At 37.2% G+C, this 20,952-nt stretch overlaps 2 protein-coding genes across 21 annotated transcripts; both read left to right on the top strand.

Annotated features, from left to right (window-relative positions):
• The first annotated feature begins 434 nt into the window (after positions 1 to 434).
• LOC143352958 (dolichyldiphosphatase 1) lies at positions 435 to 1,995 on the top strand. Its single transcript, XM_076786022.1, has 5 exons — positions 435 to 667; positions 1,051 to 1,151; positions 1,219 to 1,397; positions 1,462 to 1,689; positions 1,766 to 1,995. The coding sequence occupies exons 1-5, from the start codon at positions 466 to 468 to the stop codon at positions 1,893 to 1,895; spliced, it is 840 nt and encodes a 279-aa protein (XP_076642137.1). The 5' UTR covers positions 435 to 465; the 3' UTR covers positions 1,896 to 1,995.
• A 1,245-nt stretch (positions 1,996 to 3,240) lies between these two features.
• Positions 3,241 to 19,260, top strand: L(1)g0196 (inositol hexakisphosphate and diphosphoinositol-pentakisphosphate kinase). 20 transcript variants are annotated; one of them, XM_076785977.1, is made up of 32 exons: positions 3,241 to 3,403; positions 3,639 to 3,701; positions 3,870 to 3,968; positions 4,036 to 4,143; positions 6,415 to 6,615; positions 6,679 to 6,819; positions 6,892 to 6,982; positions 7,042 to 7,196; positions 7,422 to 7,714; positions 7,838 to 8,032; positions 8,118 to 8,204; positions 8,286 to 8,474; positions 8,619 to 8,713; positions 8,785 to 8,922; positions 9,286 to 9,315; positions 10,660 to 10,894; positions 10,992 to 11,200; positions 11,279 to 11,505; positions 11,590 to 11,726; positions 11,808 to 11,922; positions 11,975 to 12,214; positions 12,285 to 12,404; positions 12,574 to 12,731; positions 12,824 to 12,972; positions 13,313 to 13,360; positions 15,247 to 15,561; positions 16,597 to 16,776; positions 16,966 to 17,242; positions 17,401 to 17,492; positions 17,580 to 17,691; positions 17,875 to 18,240; positions 18,325 to 19,260. In XM_076785977.1, the coding sequence occupies exons 3-32, from the start codon at positions 3,936 to 3,938 to the stop codon at positions 18,800 to 18,802; spliced, it is 5,214 nt and encodes a 1,737-aa protein (XP_076642092.1). In that variant the 5' UTR covers positions 3,241 to 3,403; positions 3,639 to 3,701; positions 3,870 to 3,935; the 3' UTR covers positions 18,803 to 19,260. The 20 variants fall into 20 exon arrangements, with proteins under 20 accessions (XP_076642092.1, XP_076642084.1, XP_076641982.1 ...); XM_076785969.1 differs by having other exon boundaries at positions 16,555 to 16,776; XM_076785867.1 differs by having other exon boundaries at positions 8,619 to 8,704; positions 15,247 to 16,776.
• Positions 19,261 to 20,952: the final 1,692 nt, after the last annotated feature.

Genomic DNA, 20,952 nt, shown 5'->3' with positions numbered 1-20,952 from the left:
TGTATTAGCTATTATTTTTATATGATTTAGGTATTAATCGTTAGTCTTTTTTCAGTCATATTCGTTTTCATTACAATAACAATTTGAACCCAAAAGTCGGTTGATCTCTGATTTTGTCGGTTGATCGGTTGAAAGTTAGTTGATCTCTGGTTGAAACAAAGGATATGAAGTGCTCACGCTCGGGATTTCGGCGTTTCCGATATAGTGCTGCCACCGACTCTGATTTTTAGCATGGAAAAGAACCATGTCTACTTTTTAGCATGGAACAGAACCATATCATCTTTTTGCATGGAACAGAAACGGATCATCTCAGGACGTACAATTTACTTGTTTTATATATAATGTGTGACTAACATATAAATCTAATATACAAAATCTCTAATTAATATAAATTAAATAAAATATTAATTGTAATGATTTTTTTTTTTTTTTAGCTACAGCACCAACGAGAGATAGCTGGTGGCTATGCTACCACTATATGTACTCTGTGGATTCCATGATTGTTGCTGCGCGGTGAGTTGTTCGAGTTATGGTCACTTCAAACATTTCGATAACATGGCAACATTAGACGACGAGTCATTTCGCGAAGTTCATAGACGTTTTGAGGATACTATGCAAAATACAGAATGGATTCCTTTGTCTCTTACTTTAGTCGAGTATCCCCAGGGCAAGTACCTTTCAATATTCTAACAAAATTTATATAAATTTCGATTACGTTTAATATACACGTAAATTTTGACTACTAATACTTTTATTTTCCTTTTTTTAGATCTATTATTTGAATAGTATTTCTAACATTTTTTCATTTAGAATTTAGCTTGTATTTCTCAGCTTGTATCGCTAACCACGACATTAGTTTTTTTATCACAGAAATTTACACATACACGATCGTTTAATTAAAAATTTATAATATAGTTGAAAAGATACTTGTTGAAAAGATGCAGCTATGAATTTTCAACTGTTGACAAGTATTATAGTTGTTGGAACGATGTTGTGTATTTTTGTCTCATTTTTTACCTACTTTCTCTAACGTAATTATTATATTTTCAGGCGATCTTTTTGGAAAATTCTTAGCTCTGATAAGTTTAGCACCGTTTGCTATTATAGCTGGTTTTATAACATTGATCTTGTTTAGAAGAGACTTGCAAACGGTAAGTAAGAATCTTATAATACTGTTAATTTACAAGAAAAATGACATTGCTAGTTTTGTGCTTGTAGATCACATTTTTTAGCGGTATTGTAATAAATGATTTCATAAATTTTGTATTGAAACATACAATTTGCGAAGCGAGACCGATGAGACGCGATGCTGTTTTTGTTGAATACGGTATGCCATCTATGCATGCACAGTTTATGTGGTTTTTTGCTGCATATTCAACACTTTTTATATGCATCAGGTAATTCATATTTTTCTCAATGAATACTCAGAAAAACTATTCCTTAATGTTCTCCTAATTTCAGGCTGCATCATAACAATAATAGCAGTGTCTCGGAAAGATTTTGGAGAATCGCTACTATAGCTGCCTGTATAATTGTTTCTCTTTTAGTGACGTACAGTAGGGTTTATTTATTATACCATTCTATTTCTCAAGTCCTATATGGTGCGCTCATAGGAGTTATATTGGGCGTAATATGGTTTCTAATAATGCATGTAGTATTTATACCATTTTTTCCTCATATTGTTTCATGGTATGTAACAATGTCTATAATGAAAATTTTATATAACTTACGATATAAAGACTATAATAACATAATGTAATTTTAGGCGGATATCAGAGTACCTACTGATACGTGATACAACATTAATTCCTAATATTCTCTGGTTCGAGTATACAAATATTCGCACGGAAGCTCGAGCACGGGCACGTAAACTTGTATCAATGAAATCGCAATGACGTCTAATGTCTAGCCACAGGCTGAAACAAATAGGAAATAAATGACTGAATAATATACATATATACTATATATTTAATATACTTAATATATATGTGTATATACATATATATTGTATATTAAAAAGCAAGTGATATCATTCCTTCGGTCAGACGAAATTAAACAAATCCAAAATTCGTTTGGTTCAGAGAAACGTCTTTGAATAACGAGTGGCAGTCTTTTGCCATTAGTAATATTTAAACGCGTAAGGTACTAGTACAAATTTTGCATAAAAATGTTCACATTTATATGTTCGGAACCTGTATGTTTCGATACTTAAGATTTTATAATTTTTCATAAATTATTTATACGCCATACTTAACAAGATATATATATATCTTTTATCTAATAGCTTTCATAACTAATAAATGTATATACATTGTGCAAATAATATATGTAAATCTTTGAGTTTTGTAAAGACAAATGTTGTTTATAATACATATAGTATAAAATGAATATTAGTTAATTTAAAAGAGTAAATAAGTGTAGTACAATAACGGAACGAGATATACAGTACATACAACAGTAATATGCAATGATAATTTATTGAAAATTTTTACCGTTCATCTTTATAGAACTGGTAAAAGGTATGAAATCTTGGCTATGACTTGTTACTGAATTGTTAACATTTTAATTTTGCAAGTGCAGCAACAGTTTGTAAGTTTTAGAGTTCTAAACATTGTATATAATTCCTTCGTTTACTGCTAAACAGCTATACAATAATTATTGTTATTATTAAAATTCGTACATGTACCTCGTATCAAACGATTTGAAAAAAATGCAAACAGAATAAGCGAGCAGTTGAAACAGAATTTTCAGATCTAACACCAAAAACAAACATTGGATCAAATGTTTGATTGAAATCGTCTGACTGTACTGATTTTTTCACATTTTAAACGGGATAGCGTTGTTTTATCAGAGTAATTTACATTTACCGCATAATGCTAGTCTTGTATCGAATTACACTTGTAACCATTAATTTTGTTATATACATATACACATAACATAGACCACCATTACGTTGCTCAATTAAGTACTATTACTATAGCAGTCGCATAAAATTTGTTATGCATTCGTGAAAAATTACTGCGATGTAAATATGCAATAAAATTTTATAAATGAACTTTGAATCAAGTTAATGCAGCAAATTACAGACTTTTCTATATTCCTGTACCCTACTATTATTTATAAAAATCATTGTGTAAATGTAAAATGTTAATAATAAAGGAAAAAAAGGTTAATTCTGTACCTATCAGCCTGTTATGTATATATATATATATATGTATATCGATTCATAGTATTCAGGATACATGACTCAACGATACGAGGAATCGAGATTTAAGTTTGCAAGATGTCCAAAAATTGACGAACTCTGATAAGAATTCAAAATCAAATAAACAGATGAAATTATTTATTTAATCTTTATTGTCATACATAAAGTTGAGACTAGATTAATTCGTAAGCGAGACTGGTAAGTTTTGCCGAGAGTACCTATCGACGGAATCTTTATTGATGTCCAGTTCAGTAAGCAGATGTCAATTCGCGTCGTAACATGAAATCGAGATACTTTTGACAATATTTAATTCTTACTGATACGTGAAATCTTTCACTTTTTTCTTTCAAAAAACATGTTTATGGGAGTCCAATCTGTGTGCAGAATTAAATAAACCTAATTTTTTCACTGAGGTTACCTTCTATTCTTTCAGCTAAATATACATGTATCAATATCCTGCTTAATAAGTCGTAAACACACGTAAATTTAATAAACGGTAAGACGATAATTGGTAATGTATTATTGTTACACTGTAACGTGAAAACTATGCGTTGCAAGTAATATCAACGAACTTTTTCATTGTATATTAATTATTGTATTTGATAATGAATGGTATGTTTTCTTTGTGGTTCAATTAAATGATTAGTGTGTGTATTTGTTTCAGAATTATAGTAAATTCTTTGAATCACAGCTGAGCTGTTTTCTTTTCCTCAATGAACCCTGTTCTGACATGTCTTACACTGAATTGGAACATGGTTATCAGGTAAGCAAGAATACTACTGGTTTATAAGGTGGAAAATTATTTTACCTAAATAATAATGTATTAACAGGGTCTACGGAATGCCAGTCGACCAATTTTCTATGTAGGGGATTTAAATACAGTTCAACCAACCCTTGTGGGTCCTGTTGCTTCTTCTATATATCGTTCATCAAAAAGAGTAAGCTTTATTTTATTTAATAAAACATTCTGCCCGTGAAATTAATCATTTTTAATCAACTAAACTGTATTTCTTTCAACGAAGAGTATGTAATGTTATCGATACTGAATGCAAATGAAGATTACTTTTTCATTTAATTGTTTAATGTACATACATATATACAGCACATTTGTATTTGTATAATTTATTAAAAGTTATTTTATGAATATTGGATGATTTATCAGAGAATAGTATGTATTCAAAGTCTACTTTAGGATACTTTTTACTATCACAAGATTGATAATCAATCTAAAGTCTATGTTATCTATAGCTGTTTAACGCGAATAAATTTTTTATCAGAAAGATGATGATAATTAAGGAGAGACATTTTCCATTTATTCTATATATTTATTTTACATATATATTATTCTGTTCACTTGTGACTATATTGGTTTTCGTTAAGGTAGCACGTTTATGTAACACTTCTTAACCAATTTATCTTCTTCTTTTTAAAAAAAAAGGTGAACACCTATCATATCTAAATGCTACGATACTTTCATTGCTGCTTAATTGATCTACTTTTTCGATTACTTGCAAATAATCTGGTAATTTATAAAACAAAAAATACGTGTTAGCTGTTGCTAGTCTAAAAATAAATTGGCCTATAAATAAAGCCTGTACCAGATGTATTTTGGATTCTTCTTTAATAGCATGTATAATACGTGATTATCATATTTTACACGATCACTGTTTTTCTATATACATTGTAACCTTAATCGGCGAATATTTGTTATCAACAGTACTTGAGAAGATTAGTGTACGAATGTACAATTAATGTGCTCTGTGTGTTTATTGTGCGATCATTTTGAATCAAAGTCTAGGTCAAAGTTTAGGTCTTTGATCTAAATTTATTATATACTTATGAAATCTGTGACTATTATAGATTTAAAATATATGAAATATACTTGTTTTTAGTAACTGTATTCTTGAAGACAAATAGCAAGTATGTTAGAGACCAATGTTTTTAAGTGTATTATCATTTTTCTTTCGAGCGATGCACTCTACTGGTTGTTGTTCGTATGTGTACTGTGTTTTAGTAACACTATTTAGATAAGTGCATTCGTTACGGTAATCGTGATCGTTTTGAATCGGGATCAATAATGGAAAATATAAATTCTTCTTCGTGTACTACGGTTCCTGATGTTTACATCTTTGATTGCGATAATGAAGCAGAACCATATTGGCAAATGATGGTAGAATTGTTATTTTCTTTTTCCTTCTATTAAATGTTTCATACATCGCTTTTTCACTTATGCTTATTTATCACTAATATATTGTGAATATATTTAAACATGGGAATTACAGGGTTTTAAGAAGTTTATTCTCTAACTTATTGTATGAAATGAAACTTACGCTATAGCGTACAAAACATTCTAGCAATGCAATTTTATGGTAATGTAAACTGTGTAAAATAGGATTTATTAAGAATATAATTCTTCCTTTATCTTTAAGCAAACAGGTTTGAGTTTGTTTGCTCGTACTTGTTCTTGATTAAGCATACGATTATCCGACTAGTGATATAATGAGACTAGAACAGCCACAAAGTAGTTTAACATAGAGTCATTTTACAAAGTTTTTATTAGTTTTATTAATTTATATATTTAAGTATAAATTGCATTTTAAATGAAACTATAAATTGATAAATCATCGAATATTTTAATTAAACAATTAGAAGTGATATATATATTTTTCATGTTTTTCTTCTATTAATTTTATTGCCAAACAGATACTATATTTTCTTAAAAGTATAATCTTTAGATTCCATTTATGTTTCCCTTTTTACGTAGGGAATAATGCTTCTGGTCGATCTATAACTTTTACATCTAATTGCATGGAAAGTAAAGTACATAACACATATATAATAGAATGAATAGAGAATCAAGACTGCATGAGAATTACACAGAAAACACTCTAGACAGACCTGGTTTTTTATCCTGTTTGAAAGCATATTGGGTGAGCAGTATTTAACACAATGATTAACACAAATTTTCATAAAATTCATAAATTCCGAATTTACATAGAGGATAGTAATGCAAGTTACATTCTTGAGTTTGTGTAAACATATTCATAAATGTAATATTATGAATACTAACAAATATGATTGCGTTGCTCTAATAAATACGTTGTTATTAGCATTTTACAAATGTATAGCAAAAGAAAAGAAAAGAAGGAATAATATGGATGATGTGACAGTAATTAATGCGAATCATATGGAGAAAATTTGTTAATTAGGCCGAACTGTCGGACGGGTGCAGCAATGATGATGGATGCATGGGTGGCAGTGATTTGGAAGGAGAAGGGAAGCAAGTGTTGGTTGGAGTCTGTGCGATGGCGAAGAAGTCGCAGAGTAAACCGATGAAAGAAATTTTGACGAGATTAGAAGAATTTGAGTACATTAAAATAGTGGTATTCCCTGAAGAAGTGATCTTGAAGGTAATAGAAAAGATAAACGAAAGATTAGTCGATTCGTTTCTACATGAAAGTCTGCATACACAGGAATCCGTAGAAGATTGGCCAATCGTTGACTGCTTAATAAGTTTCCACAGTAAAGGTTTTCCTCTCGACAAAGCTATAAGTTATGCTAATCTTAGAAATCCCTTCATTATCAATAATCTGCCAATGCAGTATGATATTCAAGTAAGTAAATCGCGGGGATTCAAATTAAGTAAATCACAAGGATTAGAGTTCACTTATAATTTGATGTTACAGGATCGCAGGAGAGTTTATGCTATTCTAAGCAGCGAAGGTATCGAGATTCCAAGATATGCTGTTCTAGATAGAGATTCGTCCGATCCAAAACGTATGTGAGAGTCTTTCACTTTACTTAGATTCACTTTATAATGAAAAGAATTTGTTTAGATCACGAGTTGGTGGAGTCGGAAGATCATGTGGAGGTTAACGGTGTTACATTCAACAAACCATTTGTGGAAAAGCCAGTGTCTGCCGAAGATCATAACATCTACATTTATTATCCTACATCTGCGGGTGGAGGTAGCCAGAGATTATTCAGGAAGGTATTAATTATTATCCGCTACCAGTCAACGCAGTGAATCCGCAGAATAGCTGCCTATCCTCCGATTTCGATGATTTTTGGATATATTATAAGTCTCAATATTTTCAATCGCAATCTTTTACTTTACATGAAAAATCATCGAAATCAGAGGGTAGGTAGCTGTTCTGCAGGTTCACCGTCAACGTTCAACGGGGCATAATTATACTATTTCACGGTTGTTTCACAGATTGGAAGTCGCAGTAGTGTATATTCGCCAGAATCTCGAGTACGTAAAACGGGTTCTTACATTTATGAAGATTTTATGCCCACCGATGGGACAGATGTTAAAGTTTACACAGTGGGGCCCGACTATGCTCACGCCGAGGCTCGGAAAAGTCCTGCGTTAGATGGAAAAGTGGAAAGAGACTCAGAAGGGAAAGAAATTCGGTATCCTGTCATACTAAGCAACGCCGAGAAGCTAATAAGTAGAAAAGTATGTTTAGCTTTCAAGCAAACGGTTTGCGGTTTTGATTTGCTTAGGTGAGTAGAAACAGAAACGGAAACTCTCTAACAACCGATCCAAAGTGTACCGCGATAATCAAAGTAAATGAAAACACATTCTCTCTCTCTCTCTCTCCCTCTCTCTCTTTCTCTCTGATTCAGAGCAAACGGTCAATCGTTCGTCTGCGACGTGAATGGCTTCAGTTTTGTCAAAAATTCGAATAAGTACTACGACGATTGCGCAAAGATTTTGGGAAACATGATTCTCAGGGAATTAGCACCTACTTTGCATATTCCATGGAGCGTTCCGTTTCAATTGGACGACCCGCCAATCGTACCCACGACATTTGGAAAGATGTTAGTACATTTTTATTTCGTTCTTCTACACCCGCTATTCTATAATACAATTTGAATGTTTCATAATATCTTTGTGTCGCCACAGGATGGAATTACGTTGTGTTGTCGCTGTCATAAGACACGGTGATAGAACCCCAAAGCAAAAAATGAAGGTGGAAGTTCGTCATCCGAAGTAAGTCTTCGTAGATAGATGCGTAGATGCAGAAAATCTTTCGAAAATACCGTGATTCGCACTTTTTACTCTTCGGGCTAGATTCTTCGAGATATTTGCAAAATACGACGGTTACAAGCATGGTCACATTAAATTGAAGCGACCCAAGCAGCTGCAAGAGATATTGGACACTGCTCGGAGTCTACTGGCCGAGATACAGCACAGGGCTGCAGGTCCGGAATTGGAAGAAAAGCAAGGAAAACTCGAACAATTGAAAAGCGTTTTAGAAATGTAGGTATTTTATGTTGCTTTCGTCAAAAATACACTGTCCGCTGAACTAATTTGGCTTTCATTAAAAAAATTCGCAAAAAAAAGCGAAAGTTTGTTGGACATCGAAAATTGCTTCAACTTGAAACGATTAATATTTGGTTGCAGGTATGGTCACTTCTCAGGAATAAATCGTAAAGTACAAATGAAGTATCAGCCAAGAGGACGACCGAGAGGAAGTTCCTCGGATGATGGTACAAAAAGTAACACATTCTTTTCACGTTATCAAACTGGATGTCGATCAGACGTTACGCATCTTGTTGATTGGTTTTAGATCGGCTGGGAGAACCGTCACTTGTACTTATCTTGAAATGGGGCGGAGAATTAACACCCGCTGGTCGCATTCAAGCGGAGGAATTAGGAAGAATATTTCGTTGCATGTACCCCGGTGGTCAAGGTAGACACCTTAGTGGTTCGTATCTTATGTTCATACGCTTGTCATAATCATTTTTTAAGTTATTTCATACGCCACAAAGAATTTATTTTCTTTAATAAGTTTTTTACAAGATGGCAGAAATGCATAACGTTGCTGTAACTTGCATAGCGTACGCGTAAAATATTTTGTGTTGAGATCCAGCTGATTTATCCAGGTGAAAAGCACTTTTACCTTTTAACTGCCGAAAAAGTTGTTGAAAGCGTGACAAGTTTGTAATTTAATGTAATTTGTAAGTTGTAATCGTCTTAGCTGAAAACGGTAGTAAAAATATTTCTGTATTGTTTACTTTTTCTCAAAGAAATCTTTGAAATTCACAAACAATTTCAAATATTATTTCAGAGGAAGACTCAAAGATGTTACCAAACCACGGTAACTGTTTATTCTGAATCAACGCTTGTTCCGTAGTTGTCTGTAGATTGTGTCATAATGCATAGACATAGTGATAGCGCGTTCGATTACGATCATCATAAAGTTCAACCAGCATTCAGAATGTATCTGTGCTGACTGTATGTGCACTCTACAACATTGCAATGAATCGTTGCATAATTTGATGGTAGATGCTTGTGTACATTTCTGTAGCATTAAATGTATATCTATTTTATTCTGGAATAAGTCTGTTCTCTAGTAGTGTTTCACTGCTCATACATTATCATGCAAAATTGCACACATGTACACATTCTTCTATTCTTTCTTAAACAATTTTCTTAAACAGGGCACTTTCTTTTGTTTTACCAAAACAGACAACAGATAGAAAAATTCATTGCAAAATATTAATAAAGACTATGTAGAAACTATTCGTACAAATGTGTTTACCAGTTCAAGACAGTTATCCTCATATACAACGTGTCCCACGAGCTCTGTCCACTTGAATATCTTGGTTATTTCAAACAATACGAGAAAATGTTACTTATAGAAGTTGTAGGGTTTAAGAAACTGCATAATATGGTATAAATGATATTCTTGCAAGTGGAGGGGTAGAGAAGATATAGAGGTCATTTTTGTTTTTTTTAATGCCCAATTTTTTATGCTCGATTTCGATAGATTGGCGTATCTGAGTATAAAAGTACTAAAGTATATTTTCCCTAAAACTTACCGTTGCTGAGATATTTGACTGTTTTCATGCAGAATGTTTTTCATGAAAAGCCTACCAATGTTTACATTTGACGTAGTGAGCATATCCTTGAATGCGTTTCATAATGAAAGTAATAGAATGAAAACAGTCAAATATCTCAGCATCGGCAAGTTTTAGGACAAATACACTTTAGTACTTTTATACCTAGAATACGCCAACCTATCGAAATTAAGCATAAAAAATTGGACATTCCATTTAAAAAAACAAAGGTGACTTCTATATCTTCTCAACGCCTCCACTTGCAAAAATATCATTTATACCATATTATGTAATTTCTTAAACCCTACAATTTCTGTAAGTAACATTTTCTCGTATTGTTTGAAATAACCAAGATGTTCAAGTGGACAGAGCTCGTGGGACACACTGTATGTATCATGGGTAACAAGACCCGTCATGTGTATTTGCGTGAAATGACATTTAATCGAGTAATTTTTATAATGATTAGCTATGATCTTCTTACCAGGACATAGATCACTCGCAGAATCAGACTCGTACTCTATGTTTGTTAAGGTTCAAAGAGACGTTTCAATTCCATTCTGTCGTTGCAAAGCGTTTTAAAAAGTTTTCTCCTGCGAACGTAGGTGATTATGCCGGTGCTCAAGGTTTGGGTCTGTTGCGACTTCATTCAACCTTTCGTCACGATTTGAAGATCTATGCGAGCGACGAGGGAAGAGTACAGATGACTGCAGCGGCGTTCGCGAAAGGTTTGCTCGCCCTGGAGGGCGAATTGACTCCGATATTGGTGCAAATGGTCAAGAGCGCAAACACCAATGGTCTTTTGGACAACGATTGCGACAGTAGCAAATACCAGAACATGTACGTACCAAATTCGAAGATATATGTATACGTACATATATGTATGTACTATGGGAATGAACATTATGAACACGAAACAACGAGTTCCATCCTACAGGGTCAAGACGAAACTTCACGAGCTGTTGCAACAAGACCGAGAGTTTACTCGTGAGGACAGAGAACAAATAAACCCTGGGAACGCGTTGAGTATCAATGCAGCCATGGATTTTGTTAAAAATCCGGTTCGCTGTTGTCAGCATGTACATATCTTGATTCAGAAGCTAATGGACATTGTGAGGATTAAGAAAGATGATTCGAAAACGAAAGGTATTGTATAGAATATACGATCACGTTATCTTCTATGGGAACATTTTTTGGAAATTCACGCGACATCTGTATGTGCAGATGCAATTCTTTATCACGGCGAGACATGGGAGTTAATGGGTCGCCGCTGGGGAAAGATCGAAAAGGATTTTTGTACTAAGAACAAGAGATTCGATATATCAAAAATACCTGATATTTACGACTGCATCAAGTATGATTTGCAACACAATAACCATACGTTGCAATTCGAGCACGCGGAAGAACTGTACATTTACTCGAAATATTTGGCAGATATAGTTATACCACAGGCAAGATTTTCTCTCAATGGCCTACTCTTCTCCTCTTAACATTATTCGCCCGCTAATAATCCGACTCGTTGTTATTTACAATAGGAATACGGATTAACGGTACAAGAGAAATTAACTATAGGACAAGGTATTTGTACTCCCCTTTTGAAGAAGATCAGAGCCGATTTGCAAAGAAATATCGAAGAATCTGGAGAAGAAACAGTGAATCGACTTAATCCAAGGTAATCAATTGAATTGCCGATATTATAGATTACTGCTTTGCTTTGTTTTGAAATTTTCATTTAATGGGACGAATATTCTAGATATTCTCACGGTGTTTCGAGTCCTGGCCGACACGTGCGCACAAGATTGTATTTCACCAGCGAGAGTCACGTGCACTCCTTGTTAACGGTGTTACGTTACGGCGGCTTGCTCGATGTAAGTAATAGTGGCCAATTTTTGCATTCTCTATTTGTTTGAAACGTTATAGATAGTAAAAGACGAGCAATGGCGACGAGCTATGGAGTACGTTAGCATGGTGTCCGAATTAAACTACATGTCGCAAATTGTAGTCATGCTGTACGAAGATCCAACTAAGGATCCCAGCAGCGAAGAACGTTTCCATGTTGAGTTGCATTTCAGTCCTGGCGTGAACTGTTGCGTACAAAAAAATTTACCGCCAGGGCCAGGGTTCAGACCTCATTCGCGAAACGAGAGTAGCCACAATATCGTAAGTTTGCCGAAATTATTACCTCGAACGGAAACATCAAAAACCCATACGATCTATATGGTATTCTCAGGGTGAAAGCGGCGGCGGATCCACGCAAGACACTATTTCTCAGTGCAGTGCACGGATAGAAGAAGAAGACGTCGAATTGGCAATTTCGGATGACGATTTTATGAATCCACCGATGCAATCTGTATGCGCTCGTTCTTTTTTTTTTACAAAGCTTTTTCGAAACGCTTCAGCTGTCGGAGGCCTATCGGCAGAGTCTTTTCGAACGACTCGACTTTATCATTATTCGAATAATTATGATCGGTATTAGAATTCGAACTCGAATAGTGTAATATATTTATTGCAATTTAAAGGACACGCCCCCGCTGGTGATGGAAACCGATGCAATGGACTCGATAATGGATAGTCCAACAACGAGCAGAGCCGTCGATATGATGGACCTGGAACCCAACATAATGGATGAACCATTTGACAGTGGATTCTTGCAGAGCTCCGCGCCAATTCCGATAAGGTGCGCGCAGATGTAAAACACGGTGGAAAATGGTGCAACCAATATTACCTATATAGGATCTGCTACAGTGATTTCGACGAAATCCTTTTTAGTGCTAGAACAGTGGCGGGTCATGAAGCAGCTAGACTCGGTAGCCAGTTGGCTGCTAGTCAGCGTCAACGACGCGACGCGGAAAGAGGCGGAATCGTGGAGCCACGTGCACGCAGTTACGATCATCAAAGACAAGACAAGCCTGAGAAAGGTAAGCGTGCTTTGGCGTTGGTCGGTAATGTATATATTTTTCTCCAAGCAATAATGTGGATCGATGCTAATATCTTTGGACATGCATGATAGATATGTATCTACAAGCACTTCACTTTTTTACTATAACAAAGATTCAAAGACCTGTGTAAATAGATGTCGCATACACTTTGAGTCGAGTATTGCTAGAACCAGTTAGCGGAACTTTCTTGCGAAGCAAAACTAACTTGAAACGTTTTTTGGGGAGGGGAATGGAATGGGATGGGATTTACCGGTCGACGGGAATTAACGATTCGATTTTTTCATGACAAAGTCTGGTGTTTTTTCATGTCTTTTTATAGCTGCGGACAAGCTGCAGTATCAGAGCTTGGACGCGGTCAACAAGGAAGGTATGTCATTCAGACTTCCTGCTATGGTGCTATAACAGGACAATGTTGAAAAGAATGTGCTAGCGTTTTTTTTCTTTTTCTTTTTCGTTTTCTCTTTCTTCTTTTTTTTTTTTGTTCCCACTTCAGTCAATGATCGTTGCAGGATTTCTGTGAAATCTAAATCTGTATAATCTGAGAGAGGACTCGATTCTTCGTATCTTTGCAGATCAACAATCTTTTTGTATTTCTTACGATTATCGTCTTACAATAAGCATCTTTGCTTGGTCAATAGCAATCTTTAGTTGCAACATAGACTGCTGCAATTTGCGTTTTCACCTACCGTTTCCGTTATCGATGTAGCATCTTCGCATACTTATCGGTGCTACGATATCTTTTTATTAAGCATCCGTCCTACCAGTAACCGTAGTAACCATAGAATGAGATGCACACCGTATACTGTAGTGGTTCCCCTTAGCGTCACGCCGAATCCTGGATATTGCAATGTTCTTTTTTCCCGTATTATAAGTGCCATGTTCCGTTTAATCACACTGGTTTTTTTCTGTATTGTAGCATATGATTGACACATGTTTTTTATTTTTCAAGTGTTTCGATACCAAGCCAATTATGTTATTGGAGTAAAATTGAAATTAGTTGTTCGGTTAAAGCATAATAGTTTACGAGCCAGAGCTTGAACAACAGAAAGCTAATCGATCGAATACGAAAGAGGAACATCACGAACATAAGCTGATAAAGGAAAATTCAGTTGAAATAACTCTTTGCTCAGCGATAGTTGTGCGCGTGGAAGCCAACTAATTTATGTCGGCGACTGTTTGAGTTACACACAAAAACTGTATTTGTCGCGTGACTCATTCAGTTGTCCTCCTGATTATTCCTTCATTCCTGAGCTCACTGTTCCATCAGGATTTGCAATTAACCGAGCTTAGTTGTTTTCGAAGATCGTGTCTGCTTTTTTCTTTTACACGTAAACCGTTAACACATCAATCTCATTGTATAATCATACGTTCATAATTCGTTTTCATCCCGTCCGGTTTCGTCGAACGTTCTGATCCGAAACTTTTGAAATTTTGAGATTTTCTGAATGGTGCCACCAGCGTGTTGTTTCCGTTGTCAATTCGATAATAACAAGCAGTTTTTTTTTGTGTTATGTACACGTATTTACATTTCTGTGTGCAGCGTTACGTTTTCTTTGCCGGTGTGATACATAAACATGCAACACTAAATGTGCATCGAGAGTTTTGTGTTCCTAGATTGTCGAGCGCGTCGATGGCAATCAGTTCCTTCGAATACCAATTCTAATCACACTATCGAAAGTTTCCAGAGTCTTTGATCGTCATCGGTCCCCACAATCAACGATTCATAATCATGATTTCTCTATTAATATATCGATGTTGTCTAGTTGGCTACTGGTTGCATGGCTATCGTGTGCCACGGGTGTCTAACACTAACTAAAGTTGTGCCTTTTAATCACAAGCGGATCAAAGTACAAGTCATATTTCCTCTGTATTTCAGTTAGTTTATTCCGCCATTGGTTTTGAATCTTTCCTTTGGAGCGTCGTACAAGTTGCAAATTATGCTTGTTCCGCTAAAGAATTAACGAAAATTTCATTGAGAGACTTGTGTCATCGACATAGCGCCAAAGGTTCTTGCCAATGATTACTTTTATTTCTTCTACGACGGGTTAATTTAATACTCTGTTTCTCTTCTTTTCTTTTCTTTCCCTCCTCTGTGCCCTGTCCCGCGCTGCTAAATTGCCATTATTTTCATTCTAACTGCATCGTTTCATTCACGCGACTGCATGTACACAAACAAACAAACAAAAAAAAAACACGCACACACACACACACAAATACACACGCTCGAACGCAAATGCAAATGTATACACACAGAGAAGGGGCAGCATGGGATGACAAAGCGCCGGATAGAGACGTCTAGCCAGGCTTTGCTGCACGTGCCTACGGGGAAGGTGGTTTTGCCGCACTCCTTCAGCTCACCGGAGTTACCTGTTCCTTCAATCGAAACCTCCACTTCAACACCTTTGGTGACTTTACACAATACCCCTCTAGTTTCGCCGAACAGCAGAGCCTCGGATATCCCGGATATCACGGATATCACGGATATCGTGGTCCCGGTCCCCACGGTTCGTCTCTCGACATGCCTCGATACCGATTCCGAAGAGGCTGACCCTCGTCTACGCTTTCAAAGTAAGAAATACGGACGTTCCCATACAGATACGATTGTCCCCTATATCGCGCGCGAATCGTCGTCGTCGTCATCGTCGACAGTTAGATCGACCACGATCAGGCCTGATTCACGGAGCAATCCGTGGACACCAAAGTCCTCCCGTTTGTTATCCCATCGCGACAGAGTCCCAGGGACAGCGCGAGACCAGGCCCAGCTTGGTAAACGGTCTCGTTCGTTGTCTCCCTATTTGCCCAGGTGTCTCTGTTATAATTGTAACGTGTCAGAACTAATTATGCGAAGCAGGGACCTGCCGCCCATGGAACGATCCAACTTCGACACCTACTTTGCTCGTTCGTTGTCTCACAAGTTCTTTAATTGTTCTTGTTATCTGAACCTCTATCAGGAAGAGTCGAATCGCTCATCTTGCAGCGTCTCCTCCAACGACAGCTCTGGATACGAGAGAGCGAAAGATAGTCCGCAGTCGGTTAGCTTCGATCCAGAGGTTGTTAGCTCGTCCAACGTGTCTCGACAAGGACAATGTCTGCCGACGTCTCTCGGTTGTTCCTTGTTAGCATCCGGCGAACGTATGTCGGGCGAACGGTATCCGGTGTCCAAGGGAAGACGGAAGTGGAGGTTCGACAAGGAAGCCGTTCGAAGGACGTGCGGTGGTGGTTCTGCTTTCGAGAGTGTTCGTCGACCAACTGGAACGATGTCGTGTCCGAATTTGCATAACTTTTTGCTCGGTGATTCGGTTTGTTCGACGGAGAACTTCTCAGCCGGTTGTTCGTTGGTACGCAGATGTTGGTCTTGCACAAATGTGACCCTCCAGTGGCACGGTAGACTGGTAGATGATGTACCCGATCGTGTTAGTATGCTTTACCATTCGTCCTCTGTGCACGGTAATGATGCTCACGGCGATCATGACATCCCCTCGCGCGAGTCTAACCATAGGTCCAAGTGTCCACGTGCACCGTTCTCCCGACTCCAGCCTCAGAGATCCTTCTCATCTCCAGACACACGACCTTCGATCATTCAACCTGACCCTACCTGCACAGCAAGGCGCCACCGTCACAGTATCTCCGGACAGATGAGTTATTTCAAGCTGTTGGGCTACAACATCAACAAGAAGCTGACCGGGTCAGCCAACAGTCTGTTCAGCACCGCGGTTATCAGTGGATCCTCCAGTGCTCCTAACTTGAAGGACATGGTTCCTCCTCACGCGTCCGCTGTTGCTGGTGAGTTTCCTAACTATAGAACTTTCTATATTTGGAACGGTTCGAAACCCTAGAACGAACATATACACATATATGTATATGTATATGTATATGTATATGTATATCTATATCTATATGTTATGTGTGTATGTATATTTATTTACATACATTCGGAAGCGCTCCTTCTCTACTCGATTTTATCCCAATCAGCGATAGAAGGCTTCGGTGGTGTGCCACCTATCAGGCCACTGGAGACGCTCCACAATGCCTTGTCTCTTCGCCAGTTGGACTCCTTTTTGGAAATGATGACTACAGCTCCCCTGTTTCGTACACCTGCCTCGTCGCCTCCAAAGTATCCGTCGCCGGGTGGATCCACTCATGAATCCGTTAATCCTAATCTCAGTGTCGGCGGGATCAGTTGCGAGTACCACTCTTCCGCTTTGGAAGCTGTCAGGTACCGTAAGAAAAAATTAAATAAACCACCTTTGTGAGTATTAGGACTTTTTATACGATTTTTTTTTCTCTCTAAGACGGTAAGGATGATCATTTCTCGCTGTGTAGTTTTCGCCGAATTCATTTTATATGCATAGCTGTTAATACCGTGCGTCTCGTACCGTTCTTATGTTTAAATTAATTTTCTCTTAGATACATTTCCCCGACTCCTATACAATATAAGTCTTCGAACGATGGGGAACCGTGCGATGTAAGGAACCAACTGTCGCCAACCAGTCCCAACAGTGAGTATATCCAATGTTGTCTAACGCGTCAACTACTAGCTGAGTACTCTTGAATTCCTTGCTCGTTACACGATTACTCTTATTTAGGTACTGGTTGGAGTAGCGAGCCACAATCGTTTATATCATCCGAACCATCGTCTCCTGCTCCAACTTCCACAGGAGAGTGCAGTATGTCTATAAGCTTAATCAGCAACGAAGGGTAAGCATCTGAACGATACTTGATCCTTATGTGGGCAATCACATATCCAGATACTCATTTACCATATATTCTTTAACAATTTTTCTTAAACGTGAGAATTATTTCGAGACTTTGGTTGCCTGCACAAGGATTAACAAAGAGGATGTAGGAAAGCTAAAGAGAACGCAATGACCTTTACTATAGGGCGCAATCTTTCAGCACGGGCCCCAAGTGTCCGACGACTCCTTGTCTGGACGTTGACTTCAACGACTTCTGCATGAACATCGATCAAGAGCATAGAGAAAGTCGTGGCAGCGTGTCGTACACGGACTATTACAGCAACGAGGACGGACAGATTCGAAAGTGCACTTTTGGAACGAATTTTGGTAGCAATCTACAGAAAATCATTTGCACCGATGATCTTCCTCTCGACAATATGGACGACGACGAGGACCGTACGATAACGTTGAAGCAAACCGAAGAGCAAAGGAAGCAGGACGTCAAGCGGATATTCGAGCAACAGGAAAAATCGAGAACAAAATCTAGCACCAGCTGCAAAAAGATTGGAAGGTGGGTATCGTTCACAAAATCGGAAAGACAACGAAAATCTGTGTATAGAATTGTTTTCGTTACACTGCGCGTATTTCTCTCCAGGTTTCTCGTCGAGAGCATGGACATAGCGGACGAGGATGTTAGGATCAAAGAGGCGGACGTCTCCGATAAAGCGAAAGTATCTACCCAGCAAAAAGCTGAATCCTCGAACGCGGAGAGAGCTCAGAGAAGCAGAGACACCAGCACGGAAAAGATTCATTCGTTCAACAGTCACAAGAGGAAGAATTTTTCCCGGTCGCAGAGCGTTTCCACTCCGAAAGTATCCGTTCCAAAGCCTCAGACCAATCTGAGTTACAAATGCGCGTCGAAATTGAGCTCGTTGTCGAACATGTCGGACAAGGATTTGGAAGATTGGAAGCAGATCTTGGTCGACGCGAAGCCACCTTCCTCGCCTTTAACTAGCGAGGAAGAGCCAATACTAACCGTGGCAGCCAGTTTGACGAACAGCTCCAGCGTAACCATAGGTTTCAACGTCCACGAGAACAAGGAAAACAAAGAGAAGAAAGAGCAGAAAGAGTAATTAAATAGTATTACCTCCTTTGAAACTGGTGTATCGATATTAGAACACTATTTTAGTAGACGATCAACTATAAACATAATTTTTGCATACACGGTTGTTGCTTACAAACACACACACACACGCGAGAGAGAGAGAGAGAGAGAGAGAGAGAGAGAGACGCAGCTTACACATTTTATTCGAAGGGGGCGACATTGAATTTTCTTTACCGTTCCTAGACGGATTTGAGTACCTCAGTTCTGAACCAAGTTCCTTTAACTCTAGTTTCGTGGATAAGAATATATATGTATTTCCTGTCGATAGCTTGAAACAACTGTACTCCGTTGTAATTGAATTGTTGACTGCAAAGGAAATATTCAATAACATCTAATTCAATAGCAAAAGTAACATTCCTCCTACCGATGGTTCAATCTTGTACTTATATGAATTTATTATATATAAAGGAATTGATTTTCTTTTGACTCACGCTTGTGTATATTACTATTGTATTTTTGTAGATAGTATAGGCAGAATGTGCACGCTTCGTGAACAAGGTTGATCAACGAAAAGAATCGTTTTACTGATCAAACGTCGGGTCACGATGAAACGAACTACTTAAATTCACGAGTGATCAACAAGCTCTCGTTACTTACCAAACACACAGAATAGAAGAAGCCACTCACAGTATTTTACTGATTGTTACAACTTAATATTAATTTTCTATTAATTTTGTATACAACTAAATTCACGTATACTCTACATAGATTCTCGTGAATGTACAAAGGCTAATAAGTACAAAGTGTTATAATCGCTCTGTAACAATCCAACATTCGTTTCTGTGTAAATAGAAGATATACATATGCTATTTTTGTCACGAATGTATCGAACAAGCTTGTTGTCGGAGGAAATACGACGGTTGAAAGTTGCAGAGATATAATTAATTGTGATCTTGACGTGGTCAGATATTTAAGGTGAAAAAGGTAAATTAAAGGTAAATTGAGCCGATTATATTTGCAACTGTTTTTCGCGCCCATATTATTGGCAATAGAACAGATGCATGTGCATTTATAGGTTGCTTCACTGATTTTCATTGAAATCGGCGAAAGAAGAACACGGATCTTTTCAGTAGAAATAGATTGACCAATGATAGTGACTTCACCGTTTCGTAGAAAATAACTCGCCTTCCATTTTGAACAAGAACAAAAGTACTTCGAAAGAGTTAAAGTTAAGTGAAGCATTCTACGTGTTTGTAATTAGGCGACAAGGAATTGAGATTGTTATTTTACTTCATCGACGAGAGTCTACCAATTGGTTTCACTCTGTGAATCGTGCTCGAACGAAGCATCGTTTCGTTCAGAACTTTGAACGACGTTATTTCCGTCTATTCTCCGATAACAATTAATTTTACGTTTATAAACGAATACCGCAAAGGCGCGTTAGTCCTTCGGAAATGTGTCTGGAGCTTTTAGTATTACGATTGTCGTTGGCAGATTTAATGTTTGATAGCGTTTCGAAGCATCGTTCAAAGTTCTGATGTTAGACAACTTTTTAGAAATTGACAGGCAATATTTCGATTTTTCGCAAGCACATGCAATTAATTTAGAAATTAATGTTACATATGTACTACGTTTTGATCAAATTCTAGTGTAACGAATTGCGTGTAGAAGATGTTTACGAGTACATATGATCAGTGTAAAATAAATAAAATAACGAAAACGAAATAACATTGCTTTAGTTTATTGGTTCGTTCACCGTTTATTGAGAGAAAGATTGTGGACGCGCGAAATTCGAAAGTTTAAAATCACTGAACATAATTGGTCCGTTAACCGAGCTTTGGTTACTCAGCATTCGATAACATAACTGCGCATAATACAATAACACCGACACCGTGTTTCGTAAATGGTGGGCAAAACTTTAAGAACAGATTCCTAATGCTGAGAGAAAAAAAGAAAGTTATATCAACATAAGTCCGGAAAAGATTAGTCACATCGTCTTCGTGGAAATGTTCAATATGTCCACTTTCTGTCTCAATACAAACCTTAGCTCGTCGTCTCATTGAGCTCCGAATACACTGCCAAACAAAGTATAAATTGTAAATAAGAATAATACACCTCGATAACGTAAACATGGACCGGCGATTACTTCAAAAACATTATTGATGCCTATAAATGGGC

This window comes from Halictus rubicundus, chromosome 1, assembly GCF_050948215.1.
Source record: "Halictus rubicundus isolate RS-2024b chromosome 1, iyHalRubi1_principal, whole genome shotgun sequence".
NCBI classification, from domain to species: Eukaryota; Metazoa; Arthropoda; class Insecta; order Hymenoptera; family Halictidae; genus Halictus; species Halictus rubicundus.
This window is presented reverse-complemented; position numbering and strand designations above follow the sequence as displayed.

Bases quoted from the DNA above. Each gene is read 5' to 3' on its own strand.
- LOC143352958 (XM_076786022.1), top strand. From the start codon at position 466: ATGCTACCACTATATGTACTCTGTGGATTCCATGATTGTTGCTGCGCG. The intron at 1,152-1,218 runs GTAAGTAAGAAT...TTGTGCTTGTAG, and splicing joins TTAGAAGAGACTTGCAAACG to ATCACATTTTTTAGCGGTAT. The intron at 1,690-1,765 runs GTATGTAACAAT...ATGTAATTTTAG, and splicing joins TTTCCTCATATTGTTTCATG to GCGGATATCAGAGTACCTAC.